The sequence below is a fragment of the Nematolebias whitei genome, chromosome 6, assembly GCF_014905685.2.
Source record: "Nematolebias whitei isolate Nwh7 chromosome 6, NemWhi1, whole genome shotgun sequence".
Classification (NCBI taxonomy): domain Eukaryota; kingdom Metazoa; phylum Chordata; class Actinopteri; order Cyprinodontiformes; family Rivulidae; genus Nematolebias; species Nematolebias whitei.
In genome coordinates, this window is record NC_056503.1 from 29,923,037 (window position 1) to 29,947,679 (window position 24,643).

At 38.7% G+C, this 24,643-nt stretch overlaps 1 protein-coding gene across 1 annotated transcript in view; it reads left to right on the forward strand.

Annotated features, from left to right (window-relative positions):
- Positions 1-24,643, forward strand: part of dock10 (dedicator of cytokinesis 10) — a 107,871-nt gene that overhangs the window by 35,769 nt on the left and 47,459 nt on the right. Inside the window, exons 2-15 of the mRNA XM_037677796.1 lie at positions 2,377-2,496; positions 12,936-13,025; positions 13,764-13,846; positions 16,517-16,589; positions 16,849-16,986; positions 20,320-20,454; positions 20,915-21,104; positions 21,899-21,984; positions 22,544-22,627; positions 22,768-22,926; positions 23,017-23,265; positions 23,352-23,474; positions 24,289-24,371; positions 24,474-24,596. Of these exons, the coding sequence (XP_037533724.1) occupies positions 2,377-2,496; positions 12,936-13,025; positions 13,764-13,846; positions 16,517-16,589; positions 16,849-16,986; positions 20,320-20,454; positions 20,915-21,104; positions 21,899-21,984; positions 22,544-22,627; positions 22,768-22,926; positions 23,017-23,265; positions 23,352-23,474; positions 24,289-24,371; positions 24,474-24,596 (1,736 nt within the window). The remainder of the gene's footprint in view (positions 1-2,376; positions 2,497-12,935; positions 13,026-13,763; positions 13,847-16,516; positions 16,590-16,848; positions 16,987-20,319; positions 20,455-20,914; positions 21,105-21,898; positions 21,985-22,543; positions 22,628-22,767; positions 22,927-23,016; positions 23,266-23,351; positions 23,475-24,288; positions 24,372-24,473; positions 24,597-24,643) is intronic.

Below are 24,643 nucleotides of genomic sequence, written 5' to 3' on the forward strand. Positions count from 1 at the left end.
TTTTAAAAATACTTAAAGTATTAAAAGTAAAAGTACTCGCTGACTGTATTACCTAATACAATGGTCTACAGTATCATGAAGTGTGACTACCATATTTATATTTTCTGTAATACATTAATAGTGTTGAGGCATTTTAATGAACAATGCTGCAGATTATACATGTTTTTATTGTGTTTACTCTGTGACACAGTTCACACTTGGACTTGTGATTCTGTGCGTCAAAATTTCAGGGAGGACATGCAGAGTTAAATGCCATTAAGCAAAATAACAAAGAGGAATGATTATACCTTTGAAAGTTTTTATTTAACACAAAGCAAAACCAAGGTGTCATTTTAACTGCAGTAAACACATTTAAGTTAGACCTAACAAAGAAATAGGCTCTGATCATTTCAACTCCAGTTTGTCATCAATTTTAGTTAAAATACTGTCTAGTCAACCTTGTAATGGGTCAATAGTTAACGATATTTTAACTTCCTGACACCATTTTCAAAACTTGGACCCGAGTGTCGAGCCATTTGGAGACATCTCTCGTCTCCTGTCCTAACATCACGAACTGACACATTTTAATATTGCAGCAAGAATTTCTTGTTCAAGTTCGTAAGAAGTTGGTTTTCAAAGTCTTTTGAGTTTAGTCTGGCTTTTTTGGGAGATCTGTCCTGCTGTACTGAATAGTCTGTCAATAGTCTTTCAATAATCTTTCAATAATCTTTCAATAATCTTTCAATAGTCTTTCAATAGTTTTTCAATAGGCTTTCAAAAAATATTTCAATAATCTTTCAATAAAGCCATGGGTGGTGTGTTTCTCCTGGCTGACTCTCCGTGGTGGAATCCATGTTGGGTGTGTTTGGTGCTGCAGGTGCACCCAGCTCAATACTAGAATATACAACATTGGTCCAGCTCTTCTTGAAGGCGGGTCTAACATTACCTGCCCACTTTACAATGATTATATGGACCAACTCCCCTCTCACCATTGGTTACTTTCAAACTAACGAACAAATCAAAAACTGCAACGTGAATGTAACTTGTAAAGCAACGCATTATAGAAATGTAGTGTAGTAGACAGTACAGATACTTAATGTAAAATGTAGTGGAGTAAAAGTTGAAAGCACCCACATTTAACTCTACTTAAGTACAGATACATGAAAAATGTACTTAAGTACAGTAATGAAGTACTTGTACTTTGTTAACCCCCATCTGCTCCCTAAACAGGTCTCTCTTGAAAATGAGTTCTCGTGGCTCAACGAGACTACCTGGATAAATAAAGGCTAAATAAAAATGAAAAAATGTTACATCCCACCACTGGTAAAGACCAAAACATCAAAGTGCATCTGTATGGCTTCACCATGTCAATTTCTAAATGAGACTCAACATATAAAAAAAAAAAAAACAGTTTGAGATAAAGATTTTGACCAGTGGATTATAGAAAATGCATTGTTTGATACTGTAGTTGTGGAGAAGTTATATAACAACTAAGACGTTTCTTTTTTAATACACATTATTACATTATGTAAGAAATACAAAGTAATATGACGTGGCTTGTTTTGGACGTAGTATTCAATAAGTTTGACCAAGCATCTTTCAGTTTTGATGGAAAGTGAAGAAACAGGCACTTACAACTGAGAAAAGATGAATGAGTTGTTTTCAAGTAAAACAGGACTGGATCAATGGGCGGTAGTTTGGATTTCACAAGGAAGGCACTGAAGAAAATGTGATACTAACCCAAAAATATCAGTACCCCAAATTATTTTACTTATCACTACCTGAAATGTCATCTTCTACCCAGCACTTTCTGTCTTTGTGAATGAACTAAATGCCTCCAGAACGTGAGTGTTATGAGTGTTAGTGAAAAAAGCTTGCTACATTTTAGTTCATTCAAGATTATTATTTTTATTTCAACCTCCGTGCAGTTGGAAAAAAAACAACAATCCCACACATTAAATGGAAACATGTTTTTGAGTCATCACACTGTTTAATTTATTGCATTATATGGTTGATTTTAGCATTTATGCATTAATTTAAATCCTTTTTTTTAAATAAATTACTGTGTACTGTATCAGAATCAGAAGAAGTATATTGTGTATCATGTTAAAACCTCAAAACTGGAGATATCACTCAATCCTAGTATTATACCCTAATATGTTGTTTCTATCTGTGCAACATTGCACTATTTTTTATCACACTCCAAGGTGTCACAACACATTTTACATTATCTTTGTCTGTTACAAAATTATATTTTGTAGTACAGTATAAAAATATAAAGCATTTAATCATATTGTTTCCTTTATCATCATTCAGTTATACTATAATGTACCATAATCTGATTCAAATAATTAATCTGACCTTGTTTTATTTTTGCTTTTCTTTTCCTTTGTGCAGCAGGAGAAGCCTAAACTGATCGATCCTCTTGACTATGAAGCTGTCATCTCTGAGCTGCTGGATGAGCTGAAGGAGGACCCTCTCAGAGACCTGCTCCTTTTCCCTGACAATGATTTCTCGGTAGGTTCAGGAGTTTGTGTCCAGTCCATTCATAAAGAGGTCACTTTGGGATCCAATTAAGGTTACGTGAAATCAAAAGGAAAACTGTGATTGCAATATTTTTTGTTGCGTGTATTGTCCTCCTTCCTCTCTGTTTGATGTATTTTGTCATGAAGATGCTTACCAAACTCTCTGTGTTTTAGTATCTCACTTGCAATCCTCTAAACTGGTTGTGAACATTATTGGCAGTGAAGATGCTTTTTAATATGTTAGAAGGATTCAGAGCATAAATGATTGATAATTGCAATGGCGTTACATTTTGTATATATTGTGCAGGTTAGATCAGATCTGGATAAAATATTTGGCATTCACTCATGCATCCTTGAATATTTGGCATTCCCATCCACTTTTTTTGTCCTTTCCTCATACAGTGCTAATTAATATAGTGCAACAGGTGTCTGAAAAAGAGCGCTAATCTCAGCTGCTGCTTTATGATTCAGGACAGTTGCCTGTTTTATAATTTTGCTTCAAAAAAGGACTATGACCACAGAGTTAGGGCTTGAACTAAAGTTTACCCACCCCATGTCCTGTAGTTAAAAAAACCCTCAAATGAAATAAAGCACATGTGTCAAACTCAAGGCCCGCGGGCCACATCCGGCCCGCCATACAATTATATCCGGCCCGCGAAATCATTTTATATATCTGTTTTTAATGGCCCTGTGATATGACGCCCCAATAACACACACTACAAATCCCATGATGCAGTGCAATTGCCGCCAACGGCAAGCCGCGGTTCAAGTTTGCGGTCTGTTGATGTATACAACGCTAATATCAAATCAAAGCTAGACCCCAACAATGGCCAAGAGAAAAATTGATTCTGAAAACCGAGGCTTTCAAAGCCGGTGGGAGAATGAGTATATGTTTACTGAAATTGCAGGTAAACCAGTGTGTCTCCTTTGCGGGAGTAATATCGCTGTAATGAAGGAGTATAACCTAAGACGGCACTACGAGACGAAACATGAGAACAAATTCAAAAACCTGAGCGCAGGACAGAAGCTACAAAAGGTAGAGGAGTTGAAGAAGAATTTGACATCCCAGCAGACATTTTTCACCAAAGCAAAATCACAAAGTGAAGCTGCTGTGAAAGCAAGTTTCATTGTGGCCGAAGAGATCGCCAAATCAGGACGGCCGTTTACCGAGGGGGAATTCGTAAAGAATTGTATGATGAAAGTGTGCGACATCCTTTGTCCAGATAAAAAGCGAGCGTTTGCAAATGTAAGCCTCAGCAGAAACACTGTTGCTAATCGGGTTTGTGAGATGGCGACTGATTTGAAAACACAGTTGATTGAAAGAGCAAAGGATTTTGTTGCATACTCCCTTGCCGTGGATGAAACTACTGACGCGACTGACACTGCACAGCTGGCGATATTTATCCGTGGTGTGGATTCCAATTTGTGCGTAACAGAGGAAATACTGGACATTAAATTGATACACGGGACAACGAAAGGAGAAGACATCTTTGGAAATGTATTTCAAAGTGTAACCAACATGAAACTGCCGTGGGAAAAACTCGTTGGACTTACAACAGATGGCGCACCTGCGATGTGTGGTGAAAAAAATGGACTGGTGGGAAGGATACGCTCAAAGATGCGGGAGGAGAACTGTGCCGGTGAGTTGACAGTGTATCACTGCATCATACACCAGGAATCGCTAAGTGCTAAAGTCCTAAAAATGGATCATGTGATGAACACTGTAACACAAACCGTCAACTTTATCAGAGCCCACGGTTTAAATCACCGCCAATTCCAGTCTTTTCTGCGGGAAATAGATAGCGAGTTTGGCGATATGCCATATCATACGGAGGTCCGGTGGCTAAGTCGGGGAAAAGTTCTTAAAAGACACTTTGAGCTGCGAGAGGAAATCTGCCAGTTCATGGACAGTAAGGGGAAAGACTGCACAGTTCTGCGGGATGAAAAGTGGAAATGTGAGTTGGCGTTCCTGGCTGACATAACGTCGCATCTTAGCGCTTTAAACCTTCAACTCCAGGGACGGGAGCACATAATAACCGATATGCATGATGCAGTGAAGGCATTTCAAGTGAAGCTGCGCTTATGGGAGACACAAATGCACCAATGCAACTTGTCTCACTTTCCCTGTTGCCAAGTAATACGGAACCAAGAAAGTGCCACAATTTTCCCAAATGCCACCTTTGCTGAAAAACTCAGCGCGCTACGCACTGAGTTCGCGCGGCGCTTCAGTGACTTTGAGACACAGAAAAGTAACTTCGAGCTGCTTCGCAACCCATTTGCAGTCGATGTGGAAACCGCACCTGTAGAAATGCAGATGGAGCTGATAGAACTGCAATGTAACGGGACACTGAAGGCAAAGTACGACACTGCGGGGCCAGCGCAGTTCACTCGCTTCATTCCTGAAGCGATGCCGCAGCTCCGCCAACATGCGGCTCGAATCCTGTCCATGTTTGGCAGCACATATCTGTGCGAGCAGCTGTTCTCTGTGATGAAAATTAACAAAACGTCACACAGGAGTCGCCTCACTGATGAACACCTGCAATCGATCCTGAGAATCTCCACAACACAGAACCTAACCCCAAACATAAACGAACTTGTTGCAAAGAAAAGACTCCAAGTATCAGGCTCTGACTAAATAGGACAAGAAAATGGAATGTTATGATTTGTTATGATTATACTTTTGCTTTAAATTCAATTTTTTATTTATATTTTCGGATTTTTTAATATTCCAGCATGTACAGATTTTGAATGTATTGTATTGACAGGATATTTTTTTATGAAGAGCAAAATATTTTAAGTTGAAATGTATTTATTTTGGAATGATATCCTGTATTTTGCTTCATATTAATGGTTAAAAAACATAAATATTTAGTCTGTTAAATAAATAGTTATACTGTTCGGCCCGCGAGTTTTGAGTTTTGGCCCCCTGTGCAATTGAGTTTGACACCCCTGAAATAAAGGCTTCAGGTACAGAGACATGTGCTGCTGCTAATCCTGCTAGCCATTGTTCTTTATATTTCTATATGTTTGATGGTTCATTGTGAAGGGGGAAGCACATATTCTGACAGTAAAGCTGAGCTCACCCAAAACCTTAGTTTCCACTTTATAAACATTTCAAAATCAACTACAGTGGCAAGAACAATCTCTGGGATGCTCTGAGTTGTTTTTCTTTTCTTTTTGGGAGGGGCGTGGCATGTTTTGTGTGGAGAAAGGCACTCCATCTGGAAAAGAATTGTTAAGAAATAACTTGATTTTGTCCCAACCAAGTGCTGGTAAAAGCTCATTGTTCATTAAAAGTTTCATTACTTTATTAATATTTTTTAGCTGCAGATGTGCACTCACTGCACATTAATAAGACCTCATCAGTTGCTTGTAGTAAAGAGCTTATTTTAAATCTCTGCAACACGTAGTTTCTGTAAATGTGAATAAAAGTACTTCTCAGAGTATTCCTAATCAGGAACAGACGTTTACTATCGCTCTGCTACTTTGGCAGATCTCCATTGAGCTCAGGGTTGTGACCTGTGCACTGCACAGCAAATAAATCAAACTTTCTCCATTTATGCTGACGTGTTTTTATTCCTTCACAGTAACATATTTAGCTAGTCATTCTGAATTGTCCATCTGAAAGATTGAATGTTGATTTTTCTGCTTTATAAATCTTAAAAGTTCTTTTTTATAATAAGATCTGCATGATTTATAGGTGAGATTATTATTTTTTTAATTCTGAGAAAGCAAACCCATGTTGGAATGTTTGATCAGGCAGAAACAATTTATAAAGCAATACATGCGCATTATATTAAATACAAATAATTTTTTGCATGCTGTGATATACTTTTATCATAAATTGTTAAAAAGAACACAATGAAGTGTTGCAAGTCCTGATAGTTCTTAAAGATCAGCTGCTTTTATACAAACATTTTGCCCAACATGTGTTCTAGTAAAGCTTAATATGTGGTTGGCAGATTGAATGGAAAATAAATAAATCTTAGTGCTGTAGTTATTAATTCTCTTTATTTCAACACATAAAATAACAGCGGAGACTTATGACCCAAAACTATGGCTGGTTTATGTACAAATATTAATCATAACTCTAATAAACGAAGACAGAATGACAGTACAAACAGTTTAAAACTTGTGGTGCTGTTTTTTTTTTCTTTTTAATAAACTAATATTTAAATTTTTCAAAATCCTTTGCAACAAGCATATGGAAAATATGTATTTAGCAGTCATTTTAAAATTCAGTTTGTGGAGTCGCAACCTAAATTTGATTTAGGTGCATGAGGACAGTGTTGAGCCACATCAGCATAAACAGTTTGAATCATCCTGTTAGTGAACGCTCACCAGATGAAAGCAAGAGCATCTGACATTAAAAAAGTTGTTCCAGCTTGTAGACTTTTTGATGGCAAAAAATAAAAAATGTAATATTTCCTAGGGAAAAAATGAAAACATATCTGAACAAAGCTAAAAGGTAACTCGAAAAGAATCCAAAACTTAAATCAACATACCCCAAAACATAATGCAAAAAAAAAGCAATAATGTAAGTCGAAAAATATCAAAAACATAACTCGAAATAAAGCTAAAACGTAACTCAAAAAAAGGAAAAGGTAATTTGAAAAAAATAAATAAAATCTTCTTCTTCTTCTTCTTTCGGCTTTTCCCTCTTCAGGGGTCGCCACAGCGAGTCATCCTCCTCCACCTCACTCTGTCCTCTGCATCCTCTGTCCTCACTCCAACTACCTTCATGTCCTCTCTAACTGCATCCATATATCTCCTCTTTGTCTTTTTCCTGGCAGCTGCATTTCTAACATCCTTCTACCAATATACCCACGGTTCCTCCTCTTGACATGTCCAAACCATCTCAGTCTGGCCTCCCTAACTTTATCTCCCAGTTGTTCAACCTGTGCTGTACCTCTGATGATCTCGTTCCTGATCTTATCCATCCTCATCACTCCTAAGGAGAACCTTAGCATCTTCATTTCTGCCACTTCCAGTGATTTCTCCTGTCTTTTTGTCAATGCCACTGTCTCCAGACCATACAATATAGCTGGTCTCACCACTGTCTTGTAAACTTTTCCTTTGACCTTTGCTCACACCCTTTTGTCACAAATCACTCCTGAAACTTTTCTCCATCCACTCCATCCTGCCTGGACTCTCTTCTTCACCTCTTTACCACATTCCCCATTTTCCTGGACAGTGGACCCCAAGTACTTGAAGTCCTGCACCTTTGTGACCTCTGCTCCTTGTAGCCTCACTGTTCCACCGGCCTCCCTCTCATTAACACACATGTACTCTGTCTTACTACAACTGACTTTCATTCCTCTTCTTTCAAGTGCGTACCTCCACCTCTCCAAGTTCTCTTCCGCCTGTAGCCTGTTCTCACCACAGAACACAATGTCATCTGCAAACATCATAGTCCACAGGGATTCCTGCCTGACCTCATCAGATAGTCGGTCCATCACCAGAGCAAACAAGAAGGGGTTCAGAGACGATCTTTGATGCAATCCCACTTCCACCTTGAAGCTATATGTCACTCCTACAGCACATCTCACCACTGTCCTGCTGTCCTCATACATGTCCTGTACTAGTCTAACATATTTTTCTGCCACTCCAGATTTCCTCGTACAATACCACACCTCCTCCGCGGCACTCTGTCATATGCTTTTTCTAAATCCACAAAGACACAATGGAGTTCTTTCTGACCCTCTCTGTACTTCTCCATCAGCATTCTCAAAGCAAAGATGGCATCTGTGGTGCTCTTTCTTGGCATGAAACCATATTGCTGCTCACAGGTAGTCACCTCTCATCTAAGTCTTGCTTCCACAACTCTCTTCCAGATCCTCATCGTGTGGCTCATCAACTTAATTCTCCTGTAGTTGCTACAACTCTGTACATCACCCTTGTTCTTAAAAATGGGCACCAGCACATGTCTTCTCCATTCCTGAGACATTTTCTAACCCTCAAATATGCCATTCAATATTTGAGTCAAAAACCTCACTGCCATCTCTCCAAGACATTTCCAAACCTCCACTGGTATGTCATCAGGTCCTACTGCCTTCCCCTTCTTCATTATTTTCAGAGCTTTCCGGACTTCACCCTCACTAATCTTCCCCACTTCCTGGTCCACAGTTTCTATGACCTCTACTTTTCTTTCTCTGTCATTCTCTTCATTCATTAGCTCCTCAAAGTACTCCTTCCATCTTCCCGTCACACTCTCCTCACTTGTTAGAACATTACCATTCCTATCTTTAATAAGCCTAACCTGCTGCACATCCTTTCCAGCCTGATCACTCTGTCTTGCCAATCAGTACAAGTCCTTCTCGCCCTCTTTAGTGTCCAGTCTCCCATACAACTCATCATACGCCCTCTGCTTTGCCTTAGCTACTTCCCTCTTTGCTCTACATCCCATCTCTTTATATTCTTGTCTCCTCTCTTCAGTCCTCTCACTGTCATATTTCTTCTTGGCTAATCGCTTTCTTTGAACGGCATCCTGCACTTCACTATTCCACCACCAGGTTTCCTTATCATCCATTCTCTGTCTAGATGACACACCAAGTACCTTCCTACCCATCTCTCTAATTACTGTTGCTGTAGTAGCCCAGTCATTTGGAAGCTCTTTCTTACCACTTGCCTTTAACAGCTCCTCTCTGAATTTCTCACAACATTCTTCCTTCTTTATCTTCCACCATTTGGTCTTCGTCTCTGATTTTACTCTTTTTCTCTTCTTCACAACAACAGTCATTCTACACACAACCATCCGATGCTGTCTGGCCACACTCTCCCCTGCCACAACCTTACAGTCTCCAATCTCCCTCAGGTTTCCTATTCTACACAGAATGTAGTCGACCTGCGTACTCCTTCCTCCACTCTTATAGGTCACTCTATGTTCCTCCCTCTTTTGGAAATAGGTATTGACTACAGCCATTTCCATTCTCTTGGCAAAATCCACCGCCATCTGCCCTTCCTGGTTTCTTTCTTTGACACCAAACCTACCCAACACTTCTTCATCCCCTCTGTTTCCTTCACCAACATGTCCATTCAGGTCTGCTCCGATCACCACTCTCTCCTCCCTGCGAATATTCTCTATCACTTCATCCAGATCTTTTCAAAATGTATCTTCCTCCTCCTCATCACATCCAACCGATGGAGCATAACCACTGACGATGTTTAGCATCAGACCTTCTACTTCTACCTTCAGGCACATCACCCTATCTGACACTCTCTTCACCTCTACTACATTCTTTGCCAACTCCTCCTCTAGGACCACCCCTACCCCATTTCTCTTTCTATCCCGTGTGGATAGAAAGATTGAACCCTGCTCCAATTTTGCGAGCCTTGCTGCCCTTCCACTTGGTCTCTTGGACACATAAAACATCTACCTTCCTTCTCTGCATCATGTCAGCCAGCTCTCTACCTTTCCCTGTCATTGTCCCCACATTTACAGTTGCAACCCTCAGTCCTACATTCTTCACTTTCCTCTTCTCCCTTTGTCTCCTGACACGTTTCCCTCCTCGTGGTCTTCCCTCCTCGACCGATCCGGTATGGTTTCACTTTGATGAACTCGCATTATTGTTTTGGCAAAAGTGTTTTACATCGGATGCCATTCCTGACACAACCCTCATCATTTACCCGGGCTTGGGACTGGCACAAGAGATACACTGGCTTGTGCTCCCTAGTGGCTGGTTTAAAAAAAAAAAAAAAAACTAATTCAAAATACCCCCAAAAAGTATGAAAAACAGAAAAAAAATTGTAAAAAAAAATGTCTAAAATGTAACTTGAAAAAATTCTAAAACATAACTCAAAATAACCCAAAACTTTACATGGAAAAATAATCTAAAACGTAATTCAAAAAAATCTAACACGTAATGCAAATATCCCAAAAGTTAACAATAAAAAAGCAAAAACATAACAACAAAAAAAATTTCAAAAATGTACGTACTGGAGCCTTTACACAAAAAGCTCAAATGTAACTTGAAAAACAATCCAAAATGCAACTCAAAATACCCCAAAACTTCAAGTTTAAAAAAAGCAAAAAATGTCACCTGAAAAAAAAATCAAAAACGTAACTTGGAAAAAAAAACAACCTCAAATTAACGCAAAAAAGCAAAAACTTCACACAAAAAAAAGCAAAACCGTAACTTGAAAAAACCCAAAACAACATGAAAAAAGCAAAAACTGTTCATCAAAGAGAAGTGATCCATCTCCTTTTGTTGTTTAGGTGTAAAATTATCCCAGTTACAACCAACAATAGCAAAAATATAAAGTATAAAAAGAAACAGTGTACAAGGATTTAAGACATACGCTAAACACTAATAGTGTAAAATAATACTGTGTACTTTGTATTAAACAGCAGCCTGAACATGAAGGCAGATATGTAATGCTGGCTTTTCAAAAACACACGATCAGAGTTTTAAAATAAAGTCAAATGATTTTATATGATTAACACCCTCAGACTGAACAAAAGAAGAGAGTTTAGCTGGCATGATTTCACGCCATGCTTTGTGAACAGCTGTTTGGAAGCCTCTGGGTGAAGTTATCTTTGTTTTTTGATCTGAAGTGTGAATATTTGGGAAAAAAACACAGAGTTAATAAGATTTCCACGTGTTTTTTTTTTTTTTGTTGGTTATTTTTGGTCACATAAAAAGGTGAGGACATGTGGTGCCATGTAAAGAACATGCAGAAATAATTCCAACACAGTGTAGAACGTGGTAAAATTGACTACATAAAACATGTAAAAGGTTACAATTCTATAGGTTTCAGCTCTCTTGTAGGTTTGCAGAAGAATTTTAGTCTTTCAAATTATAACATTCCAAAACCATGTTTCCAATGTGTAAAATCTGTTTCATACTTGTCACGATATGTGACACGTGTTATTGTCCACATGTGTACATCTCATCTCTCTATTCTCTTATTCTGACACTTATTTTCAATATCTCAAAAAGGACCACAATGATCAAAACACAACTCTATATAATCAAAGACCTCATGACTAGTGGGAGAAATTTGCTAAGTGAATATTTTAAGAATGAATTTGAATGGAAGTTGACTGGTGTCAGAGACGCAGCCCCATGGGACATTTTAACCTCATAGGACCTGCCATCCAAATATGCAAGAGTTTGGTCTTATGAAGTTAAATTGCCTTTATGTTGGGTTCATATCACTAATTAAACCTTTCTAAATGTACAACTACTGTTTAAATTATGTAAATGTGTTTAATTAAGTTGTAGTAGCCCTAATTTATCAAATAAGAAACTAAACCATGTGATAGCAAAACATGAACACCATAATTTCCAGACTATAGAGCGCACCAAAATATAAGCCGCGCACACTAAATACAAAATATAAGATCATTTTGTACATATAGGCCGCACTTGTGTATACGCTGCGGGTGTCCACGTTGGAACATGAGTCGTTTACACAGAAAGATTTTTAAAACTTTTTATTAAATACATACTGATAACATACATAAAAATATGTACAGTAAACGTTTTTTTTTTTTTTCTGGACAGTGCCTGTAACACAGCTGGTAAAAAAATACAGTAGCCTACCAGGAAAAGTCACTGATCACTATCTTCATATTCCTCCTGTTGCAAGCTTGTTGTCGGTGAAGCAAAAGTTGCTCTGCGCATGCAAGGGAATCCACCCCCACCCCTCCCTGTCTCCCTTCCTCGTTTCATTGGTTCGACTGTGACCTGTTCGGTAATTTCATTGGTCAGATATTTTTTAATCTTTATTTATACAGATAGTCTCACTGAGTCACAAGGACCCACCCACCAAGAGAGACGTGTATTGGGCAGTTGTGTGAGCACCCGGGTGTGACGAAGCTAAATGTTTTTGGCGGCAGGAAGCTCGTTAAATCGTCAATTTTTATTTATTTTTTATTTTTATTAAACATAAATTAGTTGTAGCATTGTATAAGCTGCTGGATTCAAAGCCTTTGTAAAAAGTAGCAGCTTATAGACCAGAAATTACAGTAGATCATTTCTTATTGACAATAGTAGGTACACTAGTTCCCAAAGGATGCGGTAAGTTTTTAAGAACCAACCACATTTCTTTAGTGCAGGGCTATTCAACTAATAACCCGGGGGCCAAATCAGGCCCCTGGGTTAGCTCAGTTTGGCCCACGAATAGGTTCATTTTTACAAAGTAAATAAAACTAGATTTTAAACCATAAAACAAACTTACTTAATGACAATAGCTGCTGGATGTCTGTCCCCTGAGCTCTTGGCTTTCAGTAACTGTGGCCCCCTGAGCAGTTTAGTTGAATAGCCCTGCTTTAGTGGATCTTTAGCCAAACGGTTTTTTTTGGAAATGTTTTATATGCAACAAACAGCAGAAATGTATTAGAGACTTTTTTTTAAAATATTTTTTTAGTTTGAGCTGTGCCTTTCTCATCTTGGGAGCCAACTCATCTTTACCTTTTTATTCCTGCAGGTCTCCACAGTCCCCCAGGAGAGGCGAACTCTCAGTTCGACTGTTCCCGAAGGGGCAGAGCTACAGGCTGAGTGTCTGCTGGTCAGACAAGTAAGACGAGTTATTTCTGAACATGTTTGACTCACTAACTGAAGCCGCTGGGGTTTGAAGGGGAAAAGAAATTGGCCAGAGGTAGATTTGTGTTTAGATTGGTGTTAGTAAAGAACTTCCTGACACCAAAGTGAACGTGTCTGCGTTCTGAACAGATCAGCTAACCGGTTAAGTTGAGAAGAAAATACTAACGCCTTCAGATGTTTCTTAGACAGTCGCAGCTCTTAGGAGACGAGCAGAGTTTCTGACTGTGTATGTTTGCAGGCCCTCCTGATTGTTATTAAACCTAATGAAACAAATATAAACTATATATTAAACATATCTATACTTACAATTTGTAGCATTGGCACAATTATATGATATTATTGTGTGCAAGGAATTAAAAAATATTTTTGATACTGCCTAGAACAAGCAAACAGGATGTGAAACTAGCCTGCAGCCTGTGTGACTTCCACTGTGCTGAACCTCTGAGAGCAGCGTTTCAAGCAGACAACTAATCTCTGGAGATGTAAAGAAATATTTCTATGCTGATACCATGGGGACCAAATTGTAATTTAGTTCTTTTCATTATTCAAATAAGCTAATGATAAATCCCTGCGTGCATGGACTTCTCCCTGTACAGTTTATTCTAGCTGGCTTCAGCTGGTACACGCTCCCGGCCCTCGTTTCACCCAAGAAGTAGTTTTAAAAAAAATGCTTACCAAAAAAAAAAAAACAATATTTATTCTTCATCTTCAGGCCTGCAAATATTACAACTCTGAGCTGAATGTGGTCCAGTTCAAGTTTGATGACTATGCTGGAGACTATCGCCTGCTGCCCAGGTAACACATATACTACAGTCCAGCCAATCACAGTTTAAAACTCTGATGTTCAAAATGATTTAATTTCTATTAAGCTAAGCTAAAAGCTAGTCTAAGTGGGGTCAAAATAAAAGTACATCGCTGTTGTCTTAAAACAACTCCAGAAATATTGTGATGTTCCTGGTCAAACTGCCCCAGGAGTGTTACAGCTAGCTGCTGATGATATTTGCACTTGTAAATAGGCCTGCCGCAATAAACAATAAATCAATTAATTGCATGATAAATTAAAATTATCAACTGCATTTTCATTTATCGGCTTTATTGTTTCTTCGTGTCTTTTTCTTTCTAGTGAAGACACTGGATGAAAAGTTCAACTCTGGTGCTCTTCACTGAGCCCTCCCTTTCTCTTTAAAATCTGTTTTAATCATCAAAAATCACATTTTTGGATTGTTAAAAGCAGCTAAGCTGCGAGCTAAGCTAACAGGCCAACCTCAGGAAAAAAACCTCCATCTTGTCGAAGCTCCAAAATTCACGGTTGAAACCCATGTCTTTGTGTAAAAAGTAGTTTTTCTCTGCAAAAAGAAGCTAAGAACTTGTTTACTGATTTTTTTTATTAAAAGCTTTGTGTGACAAATGCTATGCTAAAGAGCTCAAACCACACCGAGCGTCCGCCATTTTGAGAACCGAAGAGAGACAGCCCATGTCACGTCAAGGGGCCTCCCTCCCATTTTTCTTAAAGAGACACGCTGCTCGTTCCCTCACTATCCGTCCTTCAGTTCAAACAGTCTTATACTGAATCCGGCGGTCGAAAAAAGGTACTGCACGCAAAACAAATGAACAAATATTTCTTCTTAAATTTGACAATAATTACTGATTGCTGTCAAATTTCAAACAATATTATCGTTTATCACAATAATTTCTGAAGCAATTAATCGCCCAGCAAATTTTGTTATCGTGACAGGAAATAGCAAAAAAGCCATGATATTCTCTCTAAATAACCATAAAATGCTAATTTGGCACAGACCACTATGAGATTTGGAGTTGTTTTAATTAAACCAGCAGCAATCTACTTTTGGTTTTGGCTCTGCTCAGACAAGTGTTTTATCTTTTCAATGCACTCATATTTAAACTTTTTTATCTTTCAAACAGTTTGTTCAAAAAGCTATCTAAATCAAGTAGGACATGTTGTTTGAATCCATTTCAAAATGTATGAACTATTGGTCTGAGTAATTCCTTTTTTCTGGCCATCAGTCAAAAATTGAAAGAAGGTTAAGCTTTATGTCATGTCAACATTTTCTTCAGAGACCGGACAATTCCTCTTTGTCCTCCCGCATAGTCTTTAATCTGAGACCTTTCTGTTAAGTTCAGTTAAATAAATATCTCTAAAAAGCGCATTAAAGAGGACATCCTGGGGTTTTCTGGTCAGATTTGTGGGGGAAGGACCAACAGAACACAACCCCTGGACGCGATTATTTTTTAATGATAGTTTTTTGCAGATTGAATATTTTATGGTACTAGAATATTTGGTTTCTTGGAGAAATATATTTTTGTTCTTTTTAATTAGAGTTTCAACTTAAATTTAGTTGAATTTCATCCACTCATCCTTTAAAACTTTACTCATCGTTCACTGAGGTGAACATCAGATCAGGACAAAACTGGCGTTCTTATTTGACAAAACCATTTTTACTTGTGGATGACACGACAACCCCAAAATAGCTTTTAATAGAAAGGCTAAGCACGTTGTTAAACTTAAATGACCTTGCTTTAGTTTCCCCACCATATTGTTCTGCCTAATGACTGTTCACTTCTGTTTTTAGATGTCATTCATCAGTTCAACACCCATTTCTGTCCCATTTAAATCAGGCTGCCAGTCATTCAAGCAGAGTTTGCCTGTCCCAGTGAGACCAGAACCCTTCAGCCACAGGAATGTCCCTCCTCTGTCCCATGGGCTGCCACTGTATTCTTTCACTCAGTTCACACGACCTCTGATATCACATCAGAAACGAAATGTAAAATAAAACAAGGCTTAAACACAAGTTATAGCGCACCACTTATCTTCAGTCCATGAAGTTCAGAAGGCCTGTCGTTGAAAATGTGGGAAACACGACTCTTGTAGTTTGTTTACTTTTCTGGTAAACTTGCTGTTTGCAAGCAGCTTTATGGCGCGAGCTGAAGTTGAAATATGCTCTTGAAACCGTCGTACAACGGGGGGAATTACAGCTGGTTGTCACTGCTGTGATTTGAGCGAAGTGTCTTCCATTTTTTGCAAGCCAAAATGTCAGTGGCTGGACCGCAGTCACCGCTACGCTTCCAAGCGTGGTCCAGCGAGAGACTTTGTTGGACAGTTTTTTTTACTGCATTTAGCAGAGGGAGGCTCCAATGTTTTTCTCCACAGACTGCAGCCTTTCTGTCTGCACCTCACAGCACACACACAAAGACATTTTCCCCCTGAGCTCGCACACAAAGACGGGTTCGTCTATAAAAATCAGTGGAGCGGGATCGAGAAGGAACCGCCTATTGTTGAATCCTGACAGAGAGCCGTAGAGCAGAGTCAGCCTCCCCCGGTTGTTTGCCTCACTCTGATTGAACACGTTAATCAGTTTCTCATATAAATACTCTTCTTCTGGGTACGTCATGATTGGAAAGCCATGCTGTAACAACATTGTGTCCTTTTTTCCCATTCCTTTCAAGAAAACTGTACAAAGCAGAGAAGCTGCCATCTCATTCCTTTGAGATCGACTATGAAGATGTGGATAAAGATGAGGTCAGTGATGACCATATTCTTTTCTGTTTACATCCCAACTCTCCTGTTTGAGTTCAGCGGAACAGCTGAAAAAATACTTTGGAAGATTTATGACTTCATCAACAAGTCAGTAGGAAATGGTTCATTAAGTTCATCTCAGTGACAAACGGACAGACTAGAAAGTCTCTTTCTGTATCGATCGGCTGCATTTTGGCATTTAAAAAAAAAAAAAGAAAAATTGAAATCTCAGGTAATCTCTGATTTAACGTTTCTTTTACAGGATACCACCTCTCTGTCCTCGTCCAAGGGGGGAGGGGGTGTGGGTGGAGGCGGAGGTGGAGGGATTGGCGTGTTTAAGTCAGGGTGGTTGTACAAAGGGAATTTCAACAGCACCGTCAACAACAGCATCACTGTCCGGGTGAGGAAACGTTCGACTTTCTTCCCTGTCTTGTCATCCTCATCCTCACATCTAGTCATACTCTTGAGATTTGTTTGAGATTGAATTCTGACACTTTCTCATTGAACAAAGCAGGGATATTGTCATTTTAAAGCCTTTACATCACCTACCGTTTGAAGTTCTGAGTTAACTTCAGGCCACACTGAACTAAAAAATAACTACGACTGTTGTTCTAAGTGTAGCACCCAACCCAAGTAGCTGGACGTTAAGCCTATGTCAAAGTGAAGTTTGTACTGTGGGCGGGGGAAAGTTCGAGTGTCACTAATAAACACTTACTGGTAAACAGGAGAAACAAATACTATATTAATATCGGTGTTAACCTTTAATACTTATTTATGATGTTTAATTATTGCGATGCCTCCAATAAACGGAAAAGTTTTAAGCTATTTTGTTTTAATCTCACTAAGGATAATGAATTTCAGCTTTTAAACCTTACGCCTACCTGTAATAATAAAATTAGGACACAACTCAAAAAGTTTTACATCAAAATAAGAATTTAGTAATAAAATATATTATTAGAACAGACAATGACAATTAAATAAGATTTAAAATGTGTCCAATACAGGTGAAATAGTAAGGAGTAACAGTCCAAACTAATAAAACAAACAAACAAAAAACACAGAATATGACATTCTGGCAAAATAATTTCCCTTTATATTCAGTTCAGAACTTGACCATTTAGATAATAAAGTATTTTGTTGAAAAAAAAAAAAAACAACAAAAAAAAACGTTGCCGGCCTGACACGTTGCTCGAGTTCTTTGTGACCCAAAAACACAAATGGTCGCTTCACTTGAAACCAAACAGAAAATAAATGCATGTGCTTTAGTTTATTCACAAATCCTTTGAGTTTTCTTAGATATGAGGGATGGGTGAGGCCTTGTCCTTGACCATGCGGGTCCCACTCGACAGCTGAGTTGGAATTTACTTTGCATCACAGGCTACAGGTACATAAAGTACACTGGCACAACTTGACCCATCAATCCACAGCAGAAGAGTCCAGAGAATTCCTCTCGGTCCATCATCAGAAGGTTAAACTGTACAAAACAAAATAGTGCGTCCACTAGTATTTAGTGATCATTTCCCTTTAGCTTAGCTCTTTCAGCCTCTTTCTATTACAGCATATCTGTCAAATCCTGCAGGCGAAGATGACCATTTTACTTGCCTCACTTAGATCCTGCCCTCCCACGAGATTGGACTTTCGAGTATTTTCATTTATTCAACCTTTATTTAGACAGGTTAATCCCATTGAGCCTCAGGGACTCATTTACAAGAGAGACCTGATTTTAACAAAGAATGATGACAACAGTGGACAACAAAGACAACAATAGACAATCATAAAAGATGCGTACAAATTTACTTTTTTTAAGACAAGTTAAAATAAAAGGGCAACTAAGAGGACAATCAAAAGGAAAAGTAGCGAAAAAACAGCTAGCTTATGAGGCAGTGAAGAAAACTAAAAACAGGAACATGTCTGCGTTGGTTTTTGCCAGGAACTTAACAGATGTTTAAAGCCACTTAGAAAAGTCAAGGTTGAGAGCTTCAGATCTTTTTGTAAGATATTCCAGGAAACAGGAGCAGAGTAGGAGAAGGCCCTTTTGTCTAGTTCAGTCCGCACTGAGGGAACACTGCAGGTAATAATGTCCTGAGAGCGCACGCTGTAGCTGCACTCACATAGAGACATGTAGGAGGAGATGTATGAAGGAATGTATGACCAAGAAGCGATTTAAAGATGAAAATGTACCAGTGAGAGAGTCTGCATGAAGTTAATGATGTCCAGTTAACCAGTGAATACACAGTGCAGTGATGAGTATGGTAATTACAGCCCGTTATGAATCTTAATGCACCATGATAGACAGCATCCAGCATCTTCAGGGTGCCTGTAGAAGCGTTCATGTAAATAATGTCACCGTAATCAATGGAGGGAAGGAAAGTCGCAGTTTCAAGGCGTTTCCTAGCATTCAGAGTTAGACAGGATCTGTTTCTGAAAAAGAAACCCAGTTTAACTTTCAGTTTCCTTACTATGTTTTTCTCGTGAAGCTTAAAAGAGAGATGCGAGTCGACCAAGATACCCAAATATTTATAGGAATCGACAAACTCAATAGGGACACCATTTGGGGGAGTGGTGGTGCAGAGGTTAGAGAAGGCGGGCCTGTGATCGGAAGATCGCCGGTTCAAGCTCCGGTACCGACATCATCAAAAATGTGGGTGAGGTAGATGAAGCACCCATACTTGTCCCCACCCTCATTTGCCCTACTCTGGGCCCATGAGCAAGGCCCTTAACCCCCATCTGCTCCCTAAGCAGGTCTCTCTTGAAAATGAGTTATCATGGCTCAATAAGACTACCTGTATGAATAAAGGGTAAATGAAAAAAAAAATTAAAAATTAAAAAAATTTGAGGATAAAATCGGAGGAAGAAGTGCTGGGACTGACTTTCTGTTTGAAAAAAGCATCCCTTTGGTTTTATCGATGTTTAGGACAAGTTTGAGATGGAACAAATCTGACTGGATGATGTCGAAGGTGGGTTGCAAAAGCTGAAAAGCCTTAGAAACTGTTTTAGCTCAACAATAAACAACTGTGTCATCAGCATAGAAATGTAAGGATGCATCAGGGATGCTCTGACCTCCATTACCTATGTAGATTGTAAAGAGGGTAGGTCCTAAGACTGAGCCTTGTGGTACACCATTTTTGACTGTTAAATAACTGGAGGAAGTACCATTATGTTGAACACATTGCCTCCAATCTGAAAGATAGTTAGAGAACCAACCAATGATATGATCTGAGAAACCACTTTCTGAGAGCTTATGACACAAGATGTCATGATCCACGGTATCAAAAGCTGTAGACAGGTGTAAGAAAAGTTCAGCACAATAAGAGGGTTAATAATAATAAGGGTTACATCAACAAATGAAATAAAAGAAAATACAAGATTGACAGCACAGCAAGTTACGTTGTGAACAGAGCACGTTTTTTGAGATGCACGTTTCAAACAAACTTGTGGCAAATAAACAGTATTTTTACTCAAAATAAATGTCAAAAACCTTTGGTGGCTTAAAGCGTTTTTTTTTTTACTATTTATGAACAACTTTTAACTAAAATAAACTAGTTTTTATTGTGTTTTTAATATATTTATTAACACATTAACAATTATTAACTCCAGTAATACTATTTATATTTTAGCCTCATTAGTCCGAAATGAATATTTTAGACAGGGCTACATGAGCTTTGTTAAATAAAACTATTAGTTTCTGTTAACTTAAAACCAGATCATTTGAACAATCTTTCTGTGTGTGCAGTCATTCAAAAGGAGGTACTTCCAGCTGACTCAGTTGACAGATAACTCCTACATCATGAACTTCTACAAGGATGAAAAGATCTCTAAGGAACCCAAAGGTTGCATCTTCCTTGACTCATGCACAGGTGTAGTACAGGTGGGTGTCACATCACAATACCTGACACACAAAATAAACCACACTCTGGCTGTGTTAGCACATCATCCTGCTCTTCCTTCGTTCAAAAAGTTCAAGACAAAAACAACTGGACTTTATTTGTAACAGAAGACATTTCGCTTCTCATGCGAGGAGTTGTCTCAATTCAAAGAACAGAGAGTGTGGGGTTCGAGTTATAAAGCTGAGCTAAGCTAGATGCATATGCAGGTTTCCCTGTCAGTCCTCACAATAGGTGTTCATTCGTGAGGATTGATAGGGCAATCTGCATATGTATCTAGCTTAGCTCAGCTTTATAACTTGAACCCCACACTCTCTGTTCTTTGAATTGAGAAAACTCCTAGAATGAGAAGTGAAACTTCTGTTACAAATAAAGTCCAGTTGTTTTTGTTGTGAACCTTTTTGAATTTATCATGTCCTGGATGACTGAAAATCTTCTTTACAGAATAATCGCCTGAGGAAACACGCCTTTGAGCTGAAGATGAATGAAGTCACAACGTATTTCGTGCTGGCCGCGGAAAGCGAGCAAGACATGGAGGAGTGGATCAGCACTTTGACGCGTATCTTACAGATCAGTCCCCATGAGGCGCCGGCCCCTGACCGCAAGAGTGTGGACCTCACTGAGCATCGGCAGGGTGAGATGTTACAGCGTGCAATAAAGTCTGTCTATGATGTGTGTTCAAATAGAAATCCGAAAAGCAAAACTAAGTGAAGCAATTTACAAGAGTTGCCATTTAAAATGTTAAGAAAAGGAAAACTTGGCATCATTCTTTGATTCTAACACGTGGAAAAACATTGCGTCCTTTACAAAGGGTTTATTTTCTTCTTTTTGTTTGACTTGCTTTAGCTAAATACTATTTATCATGAAGACATGAGCCTGATGGGGATTTTCATTTTTAGGAAATGAGACCTGAAAGTGACTCCAGCTTTTGTTTTGCACATCAGAAATGATTCGTGTGTAGAAAAACCCTAAAATTAAGTAAGTTAAAGGTCAAACTTTTGGTCTACAGCCTGAAACATAACATGACATACTGACAGATCACAGTGAAAAGTGAAGGAATGATGTAATTCCCTCGGCCGTCATGGATCTGACATTCTGTTAGCAGACCTCTAAATCATGCCAGCGGGTGTGTGTTGACTTACCAATAATAAGTCATTTTATTTACAGCATGTTTTTCTTTTTGTGAACTTGCTCAAGGCAACATGAGAGGTATATTAAGGAGGTCAGCACACCTTAATATACATAAACGCTGCAACTGGAGTCATATTTTATTCTTAATTGGATATATGTGTGCTGGCTCTGCTCAGAAGGTATTTAGTTTCCAGCTGAACGTAGTTAAGAGACTTTGCTTGGATCCATTCAGTAAAGGCAGTGGTCACTTATAAAAACACTCTCATGAGTTCTGATTGGGTTTTGTTCTCCTCACAGATGTGTTCGACCTGTCTCTGAGTGACTGCTGTTTGCAGGAAAATGATGAAACTACAGAAAATGGCATCAATCCAGAGCTGGCAAAGGTTGGTTTAAACCACTGCTGTCGTTTTACGAATGGAGCTAGACCTTCACTGTTTCTGCAGAAACTTATAATTATTATATTTATGTATGTTTACTTATTTTTCTTTGTCTGAAAGAAACATAGACATTAAACACCACTTAACCAAAGCAGTATTTTAATATATTTTTCTATGGTTTGTGAACAGAACAGAAAGTGTCTGTATTTTATGTTTTAAAATTGTGATATGGGATGTATATTGTTTTCAACAAGTCCCATACTGCTAAAAACAGCTATAAAATCAAAATACAAAACCTGCTGCCATCTTTAACAGCAAACTATATCAGTTCTATGAGTTCAGAAAAGAAAAATGTGCAAGGAACCATAGACTACTATTTGTTTGATTCATTGGTTGGAAACACGAAAAGTGAAAAACATAAATTTCTCAAACGTACATAAATTGTCAGAAAAGTAAAGTCTTGCTGTTTTGTTGTATTGAAACCTTTTTTTACAGACTAAAGTGGTTATTGGTTCTGTTTTATTCTGACAATCTTTCTGTTTCCCCAATGTCCATCCTGTTACAGTATATCTCTGAGACAGATGAGAGAATTCGTTCTGCTAGAAGAGAAGAGCGGCTGAATCTGTTTTCTCTGGATCCTGATACTCCTGTAAAATTACGTTTACATTATTTCCATTGAAACATCAAAATACTGACCTGACACATTCCTGCACGTTATGGTTTATGAGTCCAACTTGAATTAAAAAAGAAATGCACTTCTCAAAGTGAACAGTGTTTCTCTTACCGCAGGTTCTGAGGAGCCCGCGGACTGAAAATTCATTGTCCGACAGCACACCAGTGCGTCCGTTTGAGGAGAAGCTGGGCAGAAGGTTCATGATTAGTTGCAAGTCTCTCAATCTTATGCTACAAGCATGTGTCAGCGAGAGTGAAACTGGACCAGTCACCAATGTGAGGATGAGAGCGAAGAAATAAGCATCTGGTGTTAAATCAGTCACAGTAAATGCATGGAGACTGATAGAAATAATTTTGTTCCTGTAGATTGAACCCTTCTTTGTATCGCTGGCTTTGATGGATGTTCGAGAAGGAAGGAAGGTTTCTGCAGACTTCCATGTAGACCTTAACCACGAAGCGGTGCGTCAGATGATCGGAGGCTGCGCCAACAGGACGGGGGCCCCAGGTACGGGGGTCGGAGCTCAGGAGAACGGCTTGTGCTTGCCTGCTGAGAAGAAGTCAGGCAACTGTCACCTCAGCCAGGACTTGGAGCAGTGGCTGTGTTTTCCCCAACAGGTATAAGAAAACTCCTTCATCAGTGCACTCATTTTATTCAGGATTTATTCTGATTCTAATATGTCTCCTTATCGGATTTCATGCAGGCCATTTTTTCAGTGACCAACCCCCATACAGATATAGTCATGGTGGCAAAAGTGGAAAAGGTGCTGATGGGAAATATTGCATTTGGCACTGAACCTTACATCAAGAATGCAGACTCCAGCAAGGTCAGTAAGGAATTGTTTTTTTATGACATCTGTTACATCAGTATTACAAATGTTTGAACATGCTTTGATACATTCTCACATATTTGTTCATGTATTTCTATAGCTCATCAACAACACTTCGCTAAAATGTCACCAAGAGAATTACGATGACATTCACTATACAACATGATTTAGGCTGGGCCACTACAGCTAATTAACCTTAGAAAACACAAGCAAAATTACAAGATTGAGCGAAAATTTGGCATGCTAATTAGCATAGAGTCATTTTGAACACATAATTTAAGTGCTAACAGATTGCTGTGAACTTGGTTTTCCTTAAGAACCAAACAGAAAGATCTTGTGGCCCAATTATGGCTGGGGAGTCACCAACTGATGATCATGTGTCTTATCTCGCATCAGGCTGTGAAACACAGTCCATAAAACATACTGTTAAGATGTTTATTGTAAGAAGAAATTGGCCTGATCTAATAAAGTGTTCAGACTGACATTTGCTAAATGGTTTTCCTGTAAAGCCAGGGTTTATCTTCTTCACTGGATGCCAGGATAGTGCAAAAAATTATTATTCCAAGATCCTATCCAAGTCATTTTCTTGTCTTCCCTGCTGGCAGAGCTCCATGTGGGCCCTCTTTAAACAGCTAAGTGAATTAGCAGACACTCAACCTGCTGCCAGAGTTACAGTGTTGAACAACCCCCTGATTCTGTTAGTCTGTCGGGCCTGATCACATCCCATTATGTTCAAGAGTATAAGTTTTACATTTTTGTTTTTGTAAAATAAACTATTTTTGCCAACATTCTTTGTTTGTGTTTCGAACAGACTGTGCAGAAGACTTTAAAATCCAACAAACAATTTTGCAGCAAGCTTGGAAAGTATCGTATGCCGTTTGCATGGTCTGTCAGGTGGGTGTCAAAGGCTTATTTTAAAATGTCACACCTAGTTCCCTTCATGGGTTTTTGTCTTATTAAACAGTAAAATTTGATGTGCCTATATATCTATGACAGGTCTGTGTTTAAAGACAGCCATGGAGCGTTGGACCGAGACACTCGCTTTTCACCTCTTTTCAAACAGGAGAGCAACAAGATTTCCACAGATGACCTGATAAAGTTGGTGTCAGAGTACAGGAGGTAAAATATCTTCTGTGTTAGCTCTCATGCATGTCTTTAAGATAATG